The sequence below is a fragment of the Malus domestica genome, chromosome 16, assembly GCF_042453785.1.
Source record: "Malus domestica chromosome 16, GDT2T_hap1".
Classification (NCBI taxonomy): domain Eukaryota; kingdom Viridiplantae; phylum Streptophyta; class Magnoliopsida; order Rosales; family Rosaceae; genus Malus; species Malus domestica.
In genome coordinates this window covers 7,501-26,352 of record NC_091676.1, presented here as the reverse complement: position 1 = coordinate 26,352, position 18,852 = coordinate 7,501, and the positions used below count along the sequence as shown (strand labels likewise).

Genomic DNA, 18,852 nt, shown 5'->3' with positions numbered 1-18,852 from the left:
GTATTTTTAAGTGTTTTTGTCCCTACTTTTGCAGGTGTCTTTAAGTGTTTTTATCCATAACGAAGGTAATATGTAAGAGATAGAGATAAGGAAGTCAACACAAGATATACGTGTTCATAGCATACAACTAACTAAGAGTAATATGGAAGAATTACTATAAAAAGATAAGAACAAGGGAATGATACCTACACTAAGAAGACTCGAGGATACCTATGCCGTAGTGTCCTGACGTGGGATCATGTGCCTCGATCCTAACTCTGGAGGGGGCGCAAAAACAAAAAAGGTAAGTGGACCATAATTTATAATAATAGTAATAGTACGAAAACTAGTTTATTTTAGAACATACTAACCCCCTGTTTTGAAAAAACATATATAATACTACATAGCAGGTTTTATAAAAACCCTAGCATTCCATGTCAAACATTTGTAAAACATGTACGTGTAAAACCATGCTCATTAATGCTGAAAATGCTGCCGAAGGCAAATTCGTGAATCTCATCGATGATGTACTCAACTAGGGGTATCATAGTCGCCTGAAGGCAGTACTTGTCCATCACTCAAATGTGAAGCTGAATAACCTGTCCATCACTCGAAGGTGAAGTTGAATAACCTGTCCATCACCTGAAGGTGAAGCTGTATAAATTAACATACATCTACATCGACACTAGCCGTGGCTAGTGAAGCTGTCTAACATTGCTTTCGACAGTGAAGCTGAGGGTATATAATATATCATATCTCACTCCTCCATCATCTGTGTCCTATGGCCATAGACATCTATACCCGTGGTGTGCGGATGTGCTGTATGATAACCCACTAGGTAAGTACCAAAAACATATCTCAAAATCTCATGTCATAACCAGAGCTCATCAAAACTCAAAGCGTCATCTCATGAATCCATATATAAATCATGATCGAAAGCCATATAATTTGTATATTCATCACCTGTAGTGAAATGTAGGTTCGATAAATAATAACCTTCGTAAAAATAATTTAAATAATTCTTAATTTCTCTTAAACCATAAATATAGAAATCTATAAAGACATAATATAGATCCATAATATAAATTAGGGTTTAGGAAAGGGTCCACTCATAGTTATAAAACATATAGTTTAAGAAAGGGTCCACTCACAATTTTTATTGCCCGAGAACCGCTCGAACTAGTAAGGATGACGTCACTTCCCGCCAACGCGCCTAAACACAATTAGGGACCATTTAGTAAAACTCTAATTTTGGAAAACGGACAGTGGATTCAGATTCGGCACGTCGAAAAACCTAAGGAGGGACATCGGGTTTCTCCCCCACGCATCGCCACACGTGGCAGCCGGCCGTCCGATTCGCCGGAAAATCGAACAACTCCAAAAATTACCAAATTTTACAAGAATAAAGATCTCAATGAGAGGAACAACTTTCATACCTGTGACTAAGGCCAATTTCCCTCGAACTTGTCGTAAACCCTAGAAATGGGTGGTTTCAATCCGTCACCTCCGGTGTTACGCTGCCCCGACAATTGTTTGGGCTTTGTTCCTGGCCTTTAGATGAGTGTTTTGGTGGTGGTAATTGAATGAGTTAGCTTCAGGATTTGAGGAATCGTCGCACGAACCCATCACACCAACCGACGGTTCTTCACAAATTTACAACCAAATTTCTTCTAATTTTGGGTGGAAATGGAAGATGGAAGGCTAGGGAGTTGTTTCTAGATGAAGATTTGCCTTGATTTGTCGTGAAACGCAGTGAATGGCATCGGGTTTGCATGCCGCCGTCAGGTCGGGTCGGTGGGTACCCGATTTTCCCATTTTTTTCTTCTCTCATTTCCCGTCCTTTTTCTTTTCTAATTGGTCACTTTCTTTCCTTTCCCCTCTTTTGATTGGTCGAGCCTTCTCCCCTCTTCTTATTTTCTTTTTCTGTCTTCCGTTCATCTCTCTCATTTCTTTCTTCCACTCATCATCACAACCGTCCAAGTGGCCCAATCAGATTGCTCTAGAAAATCTAGAGCCTTCTAGAGTGAATGTTAAATTTACTAAAATGCCCCCGACTTTAAACGTTAATAACTCATTCGTTATAGTTCCAAATTACATTCCATTTGTACTCACACGTTCGTAGCGACGAGTACTATGAGGATACGCCAAGAAAACAGTTCTTATGTGACACGACAAAGCGGTTAACAAAAGTTAATGTATTTGCCTCGAAGTGTATTTTCGTAATTTCACATTTTAAAATTATAAAAATCTTAATAATTGGGAACGGGTCGTTACATAAAACTCATATTCAATTAAAAAAAAATTGAAATACATACCGAAACAATGAGATTAAGGATTGAAATTGAAAATACATACTTATTCTTGTTTATATTTTCTTGTTGGTGGGTAGATCTTGGTAATGGTAGCGTAAAAAAGATTGATAAAAGAAGTGGAGATGGATAATTTTGAGGGTGGATAAAGTGAAATACCATTTAAAATGAGGAAATAAGGGAAGAATTGTCACGTTTGGATCTCGACATACGTCTAGGATCGACGCATGATAGTCGATTGTAGGGGGTGTGAGGAAATACAACGAAATTTTTAATGGAATACTGAAATTGAAATTCGCAATGATTACAACAACTGTACAATAAAATGTTAGTAACCCTCAATAAGGCCAAGACATGCCTGTAAACTCCCAAAATAAAGTCTCAAAATAAATACAAGGAAATATAGCAGGGTAACCTAAGCATTCCAAGCTCTTTGAACCCTAACTGATACCCAGAAGTTCCTCGTATCAACTAATACTTGTCACTGGCACAATCACCCTTACACCATAGGAATGGTGTACAAGGAAAAGTAACAACCCAAATACGTTGCGAAGCTCGTGTGAGTAATAATAATCTGACGTATGTGATAATCATAAAACCAATCTATCGATCACACTTTATAAACAGTATTCATAAAATCATACTTTATAAAATCATAAACTACTGAAAATCCCGAATGAGTCACACATACATCCATCGGCCTGTCTAAATAAAACCACAAAGGTTCTTAATATATCGTTCATAAATGCTTTGAAAACTAGGGATAAATTGACATAATTCGGCCTAAGCCTACATCTTATAAGCTTCCACATTCTAGACCAATTCCAAGGAATCAACTAACCAACAAAGACAAGGGATGCAATTTCGGACCACTCAATGAAATTCAACAAAAAGTGGTTTCCGGACCACTAAACGGAACCAAATACAAAGAGAGAATTCGAACAGGATACGATTCAAGACCGCTCAATGTAATGGCAAAGTATGAGAGATTCTGGACCACTCAATGGAATCTAAATGAAGACAGATAGATGGAATCCAGACCACTCAATGGAATCCATATAGAGCAGGGAACCAAACCACTCAACTGAACCTCAGCGCAACCTGCTTTTGGACCACTCTACGGAACCGAGCAGAATCCAAGAAAACATAGTTTGAAAAGGCTTAACGAGGCAAGACATGACAATTTCTATTTGACAACACCCATAATAATAGGTTAACGGTCCTCTACTAGCCCTAACGTTTGACAAACATTTCAAATATCCATTTCAAATCACATTTCATAAAAATAGATTGATGGTAGAATTTAAAAGTAACAATTTAATAATAAAACAAATTTTATAAAAAAAAAAGCCGTATCCACAAAGTATACCATCATAAGGATTTTTAGGGTAATCACTGATACCACATATATTAAAGTCAGTCACCCAGAGTTCATGCTACGACTCCTAGTACAAATATATAGGAGTCCACGTATGATCATCTCCTAGAACAAATCACAAGTCTCGTCTAAGAACTTTAGCTATAAAACACATAATTTTAGGTCGTACACATCCTATAAGACATTCTAGAAGGATTCAGGACACGTTGACAAAAAGTCAACCCTTGACCAATGGTCAACGATAGGGTCAACAACACCACGTAACTTGATCCGAAAGATCAGCACATCGGATTTCCAATCTGTAACTTCCTAAAGGTCTCATTAAGTTTCTAGAACAACACGCTTAAACTTCATTACAATCTGACGGTTGAATTTCCACCTTGCAAATTTAAGTGGCGGTCAACTACGAAACTAGGCTAAAACGTTGGAATTTCACTAAATGGATGCTAAAAACGGAATTAGGGCATCAAAATTAGCTAAGAATGACATTTTGGGTTTTTGGCCCTAGGTAGCCACCACGCACCGTCGTAAGCTGTCGTCGGCAAGCCACACACCCTATGCGCGGCCCTGGGCTTGGTGGAAATATTTTGTTCTTGGATGAAATATCTTGCTAAAGCTAATGAAAGATGCCAATATGCACCTTAATGGCGTCATGGAATATTCCAGAGGTTAATGAAATATTCCCCTTCTTCTCCTTCAGTCTTGTTTCCAACGTCGTTCGCCGCTGCAAATCTCGTCAAATTTTGCATATTTCGTTGATTTTTGGAAAATTTTCAAAATGCTATAACTTTCCCATTTTTCACCCAAATTCTACAATCCAAATACCCAAATGAAGCTAGAAAAGAGTAGAGCATGATTTTACCTCTTTGAGTTCAAAATCTGACTGGAAATTGTCTGAAATTTACGAGAAAAGCACGATGTCCCAAGACTCGTAGAATCTTCATTATAACTCCGAATTACGTTCCGTTTGTGCCCATACGTTTGTAACGTCACGTACTATCTGATTATGCCAAGAAGTGAGAAAAATTATGAAAGGATCAAATACGTCCACATTGTATCCTTGATTATTGATAACATGTTATAATTTAATTGCGTGTTACATGACACTTAATTTAGTTTTGTCAATTTATGTTCATGTCCATATTGATTTTTTTTCAGGTATGTGTATATTGAGTTGTTAAAGTTCACCACTCCATCGTTTTGCAAGTTTATAAACTAGACAATAAAGATGATAGGCGTAATGAAATCGAGCTAGATGTGAGAATAGAACTATTTATTTGTTTTGAATGTTGTAAAAATATAGGAGTACTTTGAGCTAACAGAAGACTTAATGCAAACCCGAGCACAATGACATTTTAGAATTCATACATGCAACCCCACTTAGTGGAATAAAACTTGATTGTTGTTGTTGTTTAAAGAAATATGAGTTGTTTTTATAAGAGAAATGTATTTTACCTTATTTTAGCTTGCTTTTAATTATTTAATTAACTCGCGCTTCATATTTATGAATTTTTACTGACATCGGGCTTGGGGTGTGACATTTAAATTAAAAGCTAACCGATTAGTAAGTTAATACAACTTTAACTATTCATTTGGACCACTCTACAACGTCTAAATGATCACCCTTACATAAGGATTAGCCAAATTAAACAACTTTATGGTCATTTAACTAATCAAACAAATAGATGAAGACTATGTTTCTTAAAAAAAAAAAAGATAATTTCCAAGAGAAATCAAGTAGTTTTGTGTCATAGCCCGTTCCGAAATGTTGTAATATTAATTGGTCTCGAATGTGGAAGTTACTAATTTACCCTTGGACGTTAAAGTGTGTTGTCTGTATTATGTACTTAAGTTGGTCAATTCTAATATTTCCTAAGTTCTTGGAAAAAGACTTAAGCTTGTTACTTTGTTTTGTGGGTTAGTAACCAACTAGGACCACATACACACCCATCCTTTTCCCTGTGTACACTCTTTCTCGATTTTCTGCAACGTCCGTACAAACGTACAGACAATTCTCGAACCATTCCATTTAGGCACGGATCGACAAGGAGAATATGACCTTTGAGTTCATTGTAAGCTCTTGAGTCCATTCGTACCATTTATAGGAAGGGAAAGCTTAGAAAACCTGAGAACCCAAGATCCCAGTTTTGAGGTACTGTTCATGCAGTAGTAAATGCATGATTTTTAGAGGATTTCAAGCTTATAGGAAGCTTAGGGACCTCTCCACGAAGCTCGGAGAAGAAAAATGACATAATTTGGACGTCGGGAAGTTGAGATCGATGCATTTGAAGTTTGACTGGATTATCGAAGGTCCTTCGGCAAATTTTCATGGATTTTAGGTCCCAAAACAGGTATGGTTGTGTTCTATTCGTCCTAAGCTTCAATTTGGTTCAAGTTTCATGAAATTTGGTGGAAAATTGAGTGAGAAATGAAGGTTTTATTATTTTCCAAAAACCGACAACGCAGCGGTCACCGGCGCCAGACTCTGGCGAGTTGAGGAAGACGAAAGAGCATATTCCGTCAAATTTGACAGAATATTCTAACGGCAAAAGGTAACGCCGTTAATGTCTGTTAAGGTTTTAACAGAATATTCCACAGAATATTCCTAATGGCGGTTAAGGATTCCGTTAGGATTCCATGCCCGTGGCCACGCGTGGGACGTTGGAATTTTTTTTTTAAAATATGAGGATGTTCGTGAGGTTGTGTAGATCACATTGGTATATTTAAACATCCCATTTGAGCAATGTATGAGAAGTTATTAACTAGTTTTGTCTATGTGCTTTAAATAAATTTTATTCAGTTATTTCACATATAGGTGAGACCTATTCCGAGGACGAGCGCAATCAAGGGCGGCTCGGGGGCTATGACCCTTCGACATATCAATAAGTGGGCTTTTGGTTTTTAGTATATATTTATATACTTGATATTTTCCCAGAAAATGTGTTTAAATGAAAGTATGCTTTGAAATGCCATGCATATAAATTTATATTCAACATATGAATTAGTATATGATGCATAATATGAACTGGTGTTGTGGACGCTCCAGTAAGTACCAGGTGAGTATTGTTTTGTTATATGAGATATTGATAATGTGACACATGATTGAGAGCTCATAAACCTGCTCCCCGGGTGATTGTGATTTAGCTAGAGATATAATACATGCCTAGTTATAATGTCACCTCCCGCACCATATACTCACATTGGATCCAATTTAGGTGCACAGTCTTGTCGTACAAACCATCATAGGTGGTTCTGACTCGTAGGTGACTAGCGATTTATCGCACAGCTATCATGAGAGCGTAACATTGAGCATAACTATATTACACCCAGTCTTGTCGTATAGACCTTTGCAGTGGTTCTGACTCATGTGCAGTGTAGTGCCGTATAGGTCACTTGCGGTGACTTCGGCTAGATTGACTAATGAGCTATGAATTCAGTCGTACAAACCTCTACATGGGTTATGGCTAATATGTTATTTATCCATGAATTTATTTTCACTTGAGTTACTTATTTTGTTTTGTATTTTGGCATGGTATACTTATGAATATGGATATATGAAGCATGATTTGAATATATATATATATATATATATATATAATTATATTCCATTTCTGGGAAAGTTATACATGTTTTACGGCGAATGGTTAGAGTATTTGATAAATGAAATGGTTTTGTAAAGCTTTGTTTTTGCCCACTCACACAATCTGTTTTGCGGCCCTCCAAGTTTTAGATAAGCTTGTTCGTTGGTGGCTCACGAGGATTGATTGGAGGTTCTGACAGACTATCACAAATGTAGGTCATCTTTGAGTGTCGTTTAATTAGTACTTGTTTTCTGGACTGAACTTAGATTACTCATGCTCTGATTGTGTATTCACACATATTCTAGCACTTGTCTTAACTAGTACTCTTATGAGTTGGTTTTCATTTATTCGTATTCTCTATTATCTTTATTGTTTCTGCACTGTGCACACGGCTACGTCACCCTCACGTGATGACCAGCATACCCTGTTTCAGGTCGGGGTGTGTCATTTGCCTTTCTCTAGTTTGTTTACTATTGAAATCAAATTCGTGCACCACCGTAAATAAATGAGATGCACAAACTCGTTTAATCTGTAAAGGAACACACAACAGTAAGCAACCCAGGACCGGAGGTGGTGTCGGTTAAAGGCTTTCTGACGATCAATCAGTAAGTAAATATATGAGACTCAAGCAGTATGTAAGAGAACAAGCGTGCGATAATTGCATTACCAAAGGTGAACCCTAGAAGAATGTATTTATACTAGTTGAGATACAAACCTTTTAGGATATGAAATATGTAAAAATTCTAAAGAATATCTAGGAGAAGGTATTGCATCCACTTAGAGTGTGATTATTTGTGGCGTAAGCCAATTCATAAATTGTAAGGATTTCAGGAATATAGGAAACCTAACTGTTTCCTTACTAGATCAGTATGTGCAGCTCTGCTACGAAAGCTATTGAGTCCATGATCAGATTTATGTGTTATTCGTATTCTGATTTGATTTACTTCGACTATGAAAAATCATAGTCCCACATTTTCCATTTCTTCCAACCGGTCATTGTACCATAGAGAGAAATACTAGTATTTGGTGGCAAATGTTGTTAATTTCTTATTTGGCTTCTAATTTTTTTAATTTCAAGAAAGTGGTTTTTTCTATATTGTCTACATGGCACCAAATTATTAGTTATATGTGGTGTACATGTGCCATGCTAGCATTCCAACAGAAAAAAATTACTGATTTTTATGGCAGGAACATAGTCCGGGCTGATTTTGATTGATTTTTAAGTTAAGAGACCAAATGATGAATTAGGCCACTTTTATGGATAATTTATGTAATTTTTTTTTCTTTCTAAAATTTGAATTCAATTTGTGTGACAAAGAAAGTTTTATTAACTTTGTTAAAAAAAAAAGAAGAAGAAAAAAGTGCTATTAAAAAAAACAGAGTGTGCTATCCACGCACTATTTTTTTACTTCTAATACATTTCTTGTTAATTTATGCTATTTGATCTTTTTTAATTGAGTTGATCCGATAATCACAAATTAATATGTTATGTACGAAGTAAAGTGGGTATGTGGATATCACGGTTTAAAAAAAATTATTATATCAAAAGAAAAAGTACCTAAAAAAAGAAATTGCACCACCAAACACCAACTGGTCCAAATAGAACGACTTCCTAAAAAAATAAGGGAGCTAGCTCCGTTTCACATCCTGTCCTTTCCCCGGTGAATTAAAAAAAAGGAGAACGAGGAAAAACTGATAATTGAAGGTCGACCCCGACATCGACACCGACCCCGAGGGAAGAAGAGGAAAACGGGCTGTTTTTCCTTTCAGGTCTGATTGAGTGCGCGACTTGGTATTCCGAAGGATCGCCATCTACACCTCGGCTGAGCAACAAGACGGACCTGCGTCTCAGCTCAGCTCGTAAGTCGCATCCCTTCTTCCTTTTCCTCAATTTCAGCGGAGTGAGTCTCGATTATTTCTTATATCCTATACATTGTAATTGTAATTGTAATTGTAATTTTAATAGGAATGTAATTAATCTTCGACTTGTTGAGAATTCCGGTCCCAGTGATAGAAATGGCGATTTGTGCTCAATGAATTCATTTTTAAACCTCTAATTCGAAACAATAAATCTGCAGGCTGGTTGATCTAGTCATTTTATGCCGCAGTTACCGCGTAATCAATGTTTCACTATTAGAATTGGGATTGAAACCTCCTCTCCAGCTGCTGCCGCTCGTCTATCCCTACCAACAACACACCCTTCGTCTGTTTTTTCGATCTCCCCTTTGCAATTCATAAGAGTAATAATAGTTCTGGTTTTACAAGGAAAGTAGAAGAAAAGAAAGATAGCAATACTATGCAGAAGAGTGGGAGTGTTTCCAAGAATAGTTTGAGAGTAACGACACCTCAGCAGTCTCTCAGGCGACTGGGATTGTGCTCCCAAATAGCCACTGCAACTGGGGGTCAACACTCCTCCCCAATTGTTTTCCCTGAGAAACAGAAACGACACAAGATCAAGGCTTCCAAGACTCCAACCCCTGCCTCTACTGATGATCCCAACACACTAAAGACCTTCGAGCACAGGATTGACATTCCGGCTTCTGCTGCTGGAGATGAAAAGTCTGACCTGTTGGGTTATGTTGTTTTCGCTGGAAAATTAGTGTTGGACAAAAGAAACACCAGCAGTATAAACACTAATTCTTCTACTGATGTACACCAAACAGCCTCCTCTTCTGATATTCCCAACCAGGAAGCTGTTGATGCCAAGCTTACCAGTAAGGCTTTAATTTGGGGTTCTCACATGCTGCGTCTTGATGATGTCATCTCAGTAAGAACTTCCTCCTCTAGCTGCATGTTACAACATTTACAAACCACAAGGCCGCCTTTTCCTCTTTGGAATGAAGTAGGAAACAGTAATCATTTTGTTTTCTTGCACAGGTTTCATACAACGTTGGTCTCAGACATTTCACCGTGCATTCTTATCCCTTGAAAAAGGGTTCTTGTGGCCTTTCATGTCTTATTAAACCTCGCAGAAGCCGTAAGGACTTTCGATTCTCGGCTTCTAGCATAGAAGAGGCAGTTCAGTGGGTTGGTGGGTTTGCTGATCAGCAGTGTTATGTGAATTGCTTGCCCCATCCATTGCTATCTTCTAAGAAGCAGGCTTCTTCAGAATTACTTCCAATTGATACTCCCCCTGAGTTAATTTTCAAATGTAAGAGTCCGCCAAAAATACTTGTAATATTAAATCCACAATCTGGACGTGGCCGTTCAAGTAAGGTTTTTCACAACGTCGTTGAACCTATATTTAAGGTATGATGTATATCCTGTTACCTTTCCCTATCTGTTAATTAGACTGCCTTTTGTCATTCAGGATATGCATTATTTTTATTTGATGGATACAACTCCTAAACTGAACTGCTGCATATCACCCATTGATGTAGCTATCTAATAGGAAATAAATATTTGTAATTCCTCTTTGTATATTTGAACTCAGTGGTTGAGTTGGCTTGCTTGTCTATTCTTGATAGTTTTAATGCACTCTTTCAGAGCTTGTGGTCATATTCATATTCATATTGGAGCTGTGAACTGTGACAGCTTGCAGGTTTCAAAGTGGAGGTAGTCAAAACAACATCTGCAGGTCATGCTAGGAAACTTGCCTCTACTGTTGACATTAGCACTTGTCCTGATGGTACTACTACATAATGCAATATCTAATCACATTGCTTATTTTTGGTTTTCCTTATGCATTCTGATTTACTTTATCATCTTTATAGCTTTTGTTCATTTATAATTTTTTTTAATTTTCAGGAATCATTTGTGTTGGGGGTGATGGAATTATTAATGAGGTAAATCCTTTGCTACTTCGATGTTTCCAAGTATGGTACATAGCCATGATTAGTATTATTCTGTCTGTCTCTCTGTCTCTGTCTCTGTCTCTGTCTCTCTCTCCCTCCCTCCCTCCAACATGTGTGTCTCTATAAGGTTCTATGCCCCCGAACATGTGTGTGTCTTTATAGTTTATGCATACATACATACATACATATACATACATACATACATATATATATATATACATACATACATACATATATATATATATACATACATATATATATATATCTGGGAATTGAACACAATCCTATAGACATAGTGTGTGTGTGTATATATATATATAGGGTTTAGGGTTGTGTTCAATTCCCAGATATTTGACTGCTTTAACTGTCTACAACACTTATTTTGACCATTGAAATGGTCCAGTGCCTTAAAAAAATGAAAGCTTGCATTGATTATAGGACCACCATATATGTGAAAATATCTTCCATAAACCATCATTTACTATCATGGGGGCTCAGTTGCCAGATTTTGAAAAAGGAGCAACGACGAAAAGGCGTGTGGTTACAATAAGGGAATTCAGTTGATGGACAAGGAAGGAGGATTGATATTCAGGCCCTAGGGCAGAATTATCTGAAGATTTTACCAAAGATTCAAACAAGGAGTTGGCCAATCAATAAGAGGTCATAGGTTTAGAAGTGGCTTAGGGATTGGGGAATTGAAATATAGATTTGGTAACTGAAACCGAGGATGATGAAAGATTCCTTCCGGTGTGGTGCATTGACAGAGGAAGATGGCTCTTTGGATGAAGCTGAAAAACCAGATATGGGAGAGGATGATTTGACAGAGGTCTTAGGTGAAAGTCACTGTTGTTGGGACTGTGGACAGCAACAAATTGTAGGGGACAAACAATATGCATGGAAATCAGATATTTAGAAGCATGAAAAGATGTTGGGAGATTGGAGTGCAGTGGGGATCTTAGTTTGTATAAAAGAAGAGAAGCTGTGGTAGGATCTGGAGTGGATCAAGCTGAAGGCTGAAGATAATTGCAAAAGATCATAATGCCCTGGAGAAGTTTGGAGATTTGATGAGCAAGTTGGACATTTTGTTGTTTCCACTTGGGAAAAAAAGAAGCATTCAGAGGATTGAGTTGAAGCTGAGAGGTTAATAAAAAGGGAACAGAGCTAAAAGTTTAAAGTTTGAGTTGAGTAACTTGAGTTGTGCAAAAAGAAAATAGGAAGAAGGGGTATGGAAATATAATTAATGAGGACTGAGAGTTTGAGCTGGCTAAATGGGTGGTGACGAAAGTGAAGGAAAAGGGAAGACCAGGTGCGGTGGAGAGAACCTGGTGAAGAGAAATAAAGCTTTACTTGGGAAATAGTTATGGAGATCTCCAGTGGAGGCTGATTTTTTGGTATGATGTCATTAAGAGTAAATACGGGCCACATGAGAATGGCTGGGATTCTAACGTCATTATTAGAGATTCAATTTAACCAGAAAAAAAAAAACTAGAGCTTGAAGTCTTTTTTTCTGAATATTTGGATTAGGGAATGGGAAAGGGTGAGGTGTTGGGAAGGAAGGGGGAAAAATATTTTTATTCTCTGTTTCTTCTTTTATATAGATTATCAAGATCTTTCAATGCTTATATTGTTAGTTGTGTTTGCGCCCTCTGATTTTGGGTTTTGAAGGAGCTTGAATGACTTGGAGTTGGGAGAGTGACTGAGTTACATTTTGTTTTGGGAAACCCGATTGAGTTGGGGGAAAATTCTAGGTGAGAAGCCGGAGTTTTGGGAGAGAGGAAAATGGCTTGGTGCTGTGGAGGCAATACTTTGGGGTTGCTTGGATATAGAGAAATAAAAGATCTTTTATTGGTGCTAGGGGAAGGATTGTGAATCATTTCTGGGACACTTTTTGTTTGTTGAACGTCCTTATGGGCTTCAGTTTCCTCAGAATTTGACGATTGGTTCTTTCGTGCTATTAGAGCGCTGTTGCATATGAGTTCTTCTGTTCTGTTTTGTTGTTCTCTAGTCAGCTGTCGTTTTAGGGAACATCTTGTCCCCTGTGTTGCAGTTTCTTTTTTCTTTTTAATAAATATGTTGCATCTTTTAATAACAAAAATGAAAAATCAGCCCTCTCATTTGTACTTTTGGAGTTTGACGGCTAAGAAATTTGAAAAATAAAAAAGATTGCCATGTTCTAAATTAAAAATCAACCGTCTCATTTATGTTTTCTTCTTTTATTTTGGCTTGGTTGACTCCAATGCATTAATACTTTTGGCATTTTCTTTATTTATACATTTACATTAATTTTATTTGTGTACAGGTTCTAAATGGTTTACTAAGTAGAGACAACCAAAAAGAAGGAATTTCAATACCAATTGGGATTATACCTGCTGGTTCTGATAATTCATTAGTTTGGACTGTCCTTGGAGTTAGAGATCCAGTTTCTGCTGCAATGGCCATTGTCAAGGTAATGTATACAGGGTTCATCATGTTTATTAAATTAATTAGATTACATTCAGTAGTACTGTATATACTACAGAGTAGAATTTTCCATCAATGAGACTAACTTCCCATTTTAGAGCAACATCAAATAGATGCTCGCATTAACTGAAAAACTACCCTACATGCAAGCCAAGATTGCAATCACATCGTAAGTCATAGATCTATGTATCTCACTTTTCCTTTCTTTTTCGTGTTGCCATGACTCAAACCTTACTCTGAAATATCAGCCTATCATCCCCAAAATCATAAAATTGGCAAAAAGAGTTAAAAGCTGATTTCCTTCTAAATAGTAGGCGTGGAGGACGTGACAGCTGCACATTTAATAGAGTTCAAACTCACATTCAAGCTTAACCTTATTCTGATTGTACAAAGGAGGTTCGCGGAGCCACTGAATGAAGTTCTCTGTTTCTTTTGGAGTTGCTGACCAACAGCGAGGCAGAGATGACTAAGTGACATATGGAAGATGGCAAGGACAATAACATATCGTAGAAGTAGATAGAAGGTGGAGGCAATGGCCCACTAAGATGGGATGACGAGACTCATGCCTCTAAAAGTAATTTTTGTTTGTTTTTGGGATTTGCTATACTCTAAGAAAAGACTTAGAGTACTTGGATCTAATGGAAGACATGGCACATAACCGACTAGGATTCATACAGCCGACCCCACTTAGTGGGAAAGGGCTTTGTTGTTGTTGGGATTTGCTATCCAGATTCTTAGAGCCGGCTAGATAACTAGAGATGATTGTTTATGGATTCCTAGTTTCCCACAAGGAGGTGGATTGGCATCTGGTGACTGATGCTCATGGAGTTATGAGTAATTATCTTTTGAGATAGTAGTCGATTGAGCTTCAATTGCTTCATAAGTGTCCAGTACTAGAAGCCACTTCTGTATCTTTCTGTAAAGAGGAAGTGAGCCTTTATTGTTGATATACAGTGGGCTTAAATGTCTGTCTGTGCGTGTTAAGGGTTGGGTCAATTTAGTTCAACAACCTTTTTATTGCCATAGGATATTAGAATAGTTTTTTCTTGTTTAGGTACCGAAAGCAGGGGAGAAGTAATCAGTTTGAGCTATAAAATATCCAGAATTCGAACTGCCCAACCATCTAGTTGGACACACAAACAATTTTTTAGCAAACACAATTATGACCGAGGCACGATTTGCTTGGCAAGCACACAATTGACTGCTTGGCAATCACAGAATTGTGATTGAGTCATGTTGTAATTTGTTCTTTTTTTTTTCTTTTTTTTTTTCAAATGTATGAATTGAATTCTGGTTAGAGTTTAGCATCTAGGCTTAAGAGTTGAAGGCTTGAAGCCCAAATATACTAAACATGACAATATACAGAAGTTTTATAAACATATTAATAGAAAACTAATACTTCTACAATGAAAAAGAAAGTTTCTTTTGGTACCTTATCCAAATTTTGTATGGTTATTTGGTAATCAACCTCTTACCAACTAGGTCTTTACCTCACTTTCTTATGTGTGCATGGGGAAGCTCTCTAAGTTGGCTGCAATCAGTTTCTCATCAACTAGCTGATTAAATAGACTCTTCATCCTTCTGTACCTTTGCCAATAGGCATGAAACGGATATGGGATGGCTATTTGACACCCCGAATACATCGAAGGGAAGACAATCAAACTCAACACTAGTGAACACCTAACAATGATTCCAGCTAACTAATTATCAGCTGCATTGCATAAACTTTTATGATCTCATTATTTATCATCCATTTTTTGAGTTATGAAAGTACCTATCAACTACATTCATCTGTAGGGTCTTGATACATTTGAAAACTAAAAAGTATTGATTGAAGTAGAAATTATGTGCTGTTTTCATGGTTTCAGGGGGGTCTTACAGCTACAGATGTTTTTGCTGTTGAGTGGGTTCAGACTGGCATTATTCACTTTGGGATGACAGTCTCGTATTATGGTTTTGTGAGTGATGGTAATTCCTAATGCCTATGATTAAATTTCATCAGGATCTTGATTTGTAATGTGATTAAGTTCCATCTAGATCTTAAGTGATGGTAATTCTGAATCCTAATGCATATTTTATTAGCAAACTTGGTGGCTAAAGTCTGTTAATGTGATACTTTGTCTGACTGATTCTCATGATTAATTAGTCGCTGTTTGGATTTAGCAAAACTACTTTAATTGGATCGAATGTTTTGGGGTTTTCTAAGTATATATTGTTTGTCTTATATGTCGATTATCGCTTCAGATCCATAGTAAAAATTGTCGAGCTGTCTCTTTTTGTTCCCCTGCCTCCCTCCTTCAATCGTTATGACCGTTTCTTTAAAGGGAACTTTAACGAAAAGCTTCCGGTACTGTTCATTTTAACGAAAAACCACATTTTTACTCTTAAAAGTCAATCCTGGTACTATTCACTTACAACAAGTTTTCAAACCCTTTTCATTAGTTTTCCTTTCTTTAAATTGCATGATATTAAAGTATTTAAAGTTGTTATTTTTGGCATAAATCCCAACCTTCCATTGCTCCAATGACCTCCCTTTTTTTGTGACCCTTGATTCTCTTTTGATTTATTCAATCTTATGTTTCAATCGTGTGCAGTCCTATATAAAGATGTTTCAATCACGTGCATAATGTTTGCGAAGTTTTTATAACAATTATTTTAAGTGTTGCGGTACTTGTATTTTAAAATTTCTCTCATCTGAATTGTACCGTATGCATATACATATAAATAAGTTAAGGGAAATATTCCTGTAAATCTGGATTGCAAATCAAGCTGGCTTGCCTGAATGTGTGTTCCACATTTACAATCTGTCAAGAGAGCATTGCCCTATATATGTGCGTATTTATATATATAGGTGGATATATATGTTAAGACATTCATTGAAGATAAATCACTTTATTTTATAACTATTGTTTAAAAAACAAGTTACATCTCACATTTTCTCTAATTAAATAATTATCACCAAAAAGGCATTTAGTTTTTCGTCTACTTATTGGTAAATGAATTTACTGTAGTTACCGTTGGGTGTGCGTAAAAATTGTCTGTTGTCCGACAGCCTGGTTGTTAAATAATGTTGTTTAGATTATTTGATAGCATTTTGATCAATTGGTGCATTAATAGATGAGTTGGAACTCTGAGAACAGTATTTCTTAATTTTGGACCACTTGTAATAATCTAAATAAGTCTGTATGTTAGAATGTTAATTCATCTTGAACTGGTTGCAGTGTTGGAGCTCTCTGAGAAATACCAAAAGCGCTTTGGTCCTCTTCGTTATTTTGTTGCTGGATTTCTCAAATTCTTGTGCCTACCAAAGTACAGCTATGAAGTTGAGTATCTTCCAGCATTAAAAGAGGACATCTCAGAAAGGGAAGTAGTTGACATGTCCGAACTATACACAGACATTATGAGGAGATCAAACACAGATGGGATTCCAAGAGCCTCTAGTTTGTCAAGTATCGACTCCATCATGACTCCTACTCGAATGTCTGGTGGAGACTTGGATACAGCCTGCAGTAGCAATCATGCTAGCATTGAACCATCTGAGTACGTACGTGGCCTAGATCCGAAATCAAAACGACTTTCAATGGGAAGAAGCAATGTAACTGCAGAGCCAGAAGTTATTCATCCTCAGCTTCCTCTGTCAACGACTCCAAATTGGCCAAGGACCCGCTCTAAGTCGAGAGCAGATAAAGGATGGACTGGATTGACAGCCACACATGATGCCTCCAGATCTTCTTGGTGCAATGCTGGAACAAACGATAAAGAGGATATATCATCAACTCTGTCTGATCCAGGTCCAATTTGGGATGCGGAACCCAAGTGGGACAGTGAACCTAATTGGGATGTGGAAAATCCTATTGAATTACCAGGGCCATCAGATGATGTGGAAGCAGGAAGAAAGGAAGTTGTTCCTAGGTATGAAGATAAATGGGTTGTTACTAAGGGTCAATTCCTTGGTATTCTGGTTTGCAATCATGCTTGCAGAACCGTTCAGAGTTCCCAAGTGGTGGCGCCAAAAGCTGAGCATGATGACAACACCTTGGATTTGATCCTAGTTCATGGAAGTGGGCGGTTAAGGCTGTTGAGATTTTTCATGCTACTGCAGATGGGTAGACACCTTTCACTGCCATACGTGGAAAATGTCAAGGTATAGGCATTTATTTTAGTAATGACTTTGCACTTAGTTTGATGAACTGCGTGTATTGAACCACAAAACTTCACAATTTTTGGTACATTTCTAGTTGAAGCAAACAGTAAGTGGTTACGTTGTTGATTGGAATTTCTATTATAACTTTTCCCTTGTCCTGGAGTTTAGGGATGGGAGGGCATGGGAGTTTTAATTCTTGTTTCTTGTGCAGGTTCTTGATAAATAAGAAACTACAGTAAGTTGTATAGGGGATTCTAATTTTTTCTTTCATTGTAGGTGAAGTCAGTGAAGATTAAGGTGTCAGGAAAGCACACCCACAATGGTTGTGGTATTGATGGAGAGCTTTTTCCCCTCAACGGGCCAGTCATTTCTTCTTTGCTTCCAGAACAGTGCAGACTTATTGGCCGCTCCCTTACAGTTAACCCTCACGTCTGAATACCGTGCATCTTCTTTTGGACCTCTATAACGGATGTTAAGGGCATTTTTCTATTCACTCATGGAACATGCAAGATTAATGTTTGACCCTTAGCCGTTTATAACAGCTTAGGCGCCTGTAAATGTTTTGTTTGGCCATGTTGTTTATTGGTGTTTTCTTTATCCTTTTGGTTTTTTTTTTTCGTTCATTTTTTTGTATTCATTTGCAGATCATGTACATCGTCCTTGTTTGTTATCTGGCGCAATCTGATTGTGTATTTAAGATGCTGGTATCCATTTTTTTGTGACTGTTCGCGATATTTGTTTTGTAACAATTGATCAGCCATCCTTGCTTGAGATGTGTTAGTCGTTGTGATGATCCACCAAAATGTTATTATACATCCAAACACAATCTGTAGCACAACCAAGGCTAGGCACGACCAAGGGATGCCTTGCGCAAGGAAAATTATGCCATGCGTTACGCACGGCAAAGGCATGCCAAGGCACCACCACGGCACAACCCAGGATCATCAAGCGGGAACTTAAACAGCATTATAGCAGGTTCTTTCCACATATATTATACATATACTTGTATATAAATGCATATATGTTAAATCATAGTGATCCCTTCCCTTGCACTATATGCTAAAAAAAAGAAATTGCCATGTAGTGGCACGACGTTCATGTTCTTGCCTTCGTGATGTATATTGTGCATTGTGATGGCTGGAATGGAATTCTTACTTGAGGATTGCAATTTTCATGGTATTGCCGAACATGTGTTGTCATGGCCTGC

At 37.4% G+C, this 18,852-nt stretch overlaps 1 protein-coding gene across 4 annotated transcripts; it reads left to right on the top strand.

The window, feature by feature from the left end:
• The first annotated feature begins 8,820 nt into the window (after positions 1-8,820).
• LOC103403374 (sphingoid long-chain bases kinase 1-like) lies at positions 8,821-18,416 on the top strand. 4 transcript variants are annotated; one of them, XM_070815764.1, is made up of 9 exons: positions 8,821-9,107; positions 9,326-10,014; positions 10,125-10,496; positions 10,782-10,875; positions 10,995-11,032; positions 13,341-13,487; positions 15,370-15,469; positions 16,723-17,645; positions 17,922-18,416. In XM_070815764.1, exons 2-9 carry the CDS (start codon positions 9,544-9,546, stop codon positions 18,078-18,080), a joined length of 2,304 nt encoding a protein of 767 aa, XP_070671865.1. In that variant the 5' UTR covers positions 8,821-9,107; positions 9,326-9,543; the 3' UTR covers positions 18,081-18,416. The 4 variants fall into 4 exon arrangements, with proteins under 4 accessions (XP_070671865.1, XP_070671866.1, XP_070671867.1 ...); XM_070815765.1 differs by having other exon boundaries at positions 8,821-9,148; XM_070815766.1 differs by having other exon boundaries at positions 8,840-9,107; positions 9,356-10,014.
• The last annotated feature ends 436 nt before the right edge of the window (positions 18,417-18,852 follow it).

Excerpts from the sequence above, each read along its gene's own strand:
- LOC103403374 (XM_070815764.1), top strand. The coding sequence starts at position 9,544 with ATGCAGAAGAGTGGGAGTGTTTCCAAGAATAGTTTGAGAGTAACGACA. Across the intron at positions 10,015-10,124 it reads GTCTTGATGATGTCATCTCA|GTTTCATACAACGTTGGTCT; the intron begins GTAAGAACTTCC and ends TTTCTTGCACAG. Across the intron at positions 10,876-10,994 it reads CATTAGCACTTGTCCTGATG|GAATCATTTGTGTTGGGGGT; the intron begins GTACTACTACAT and ends TTTAATTTTCAG.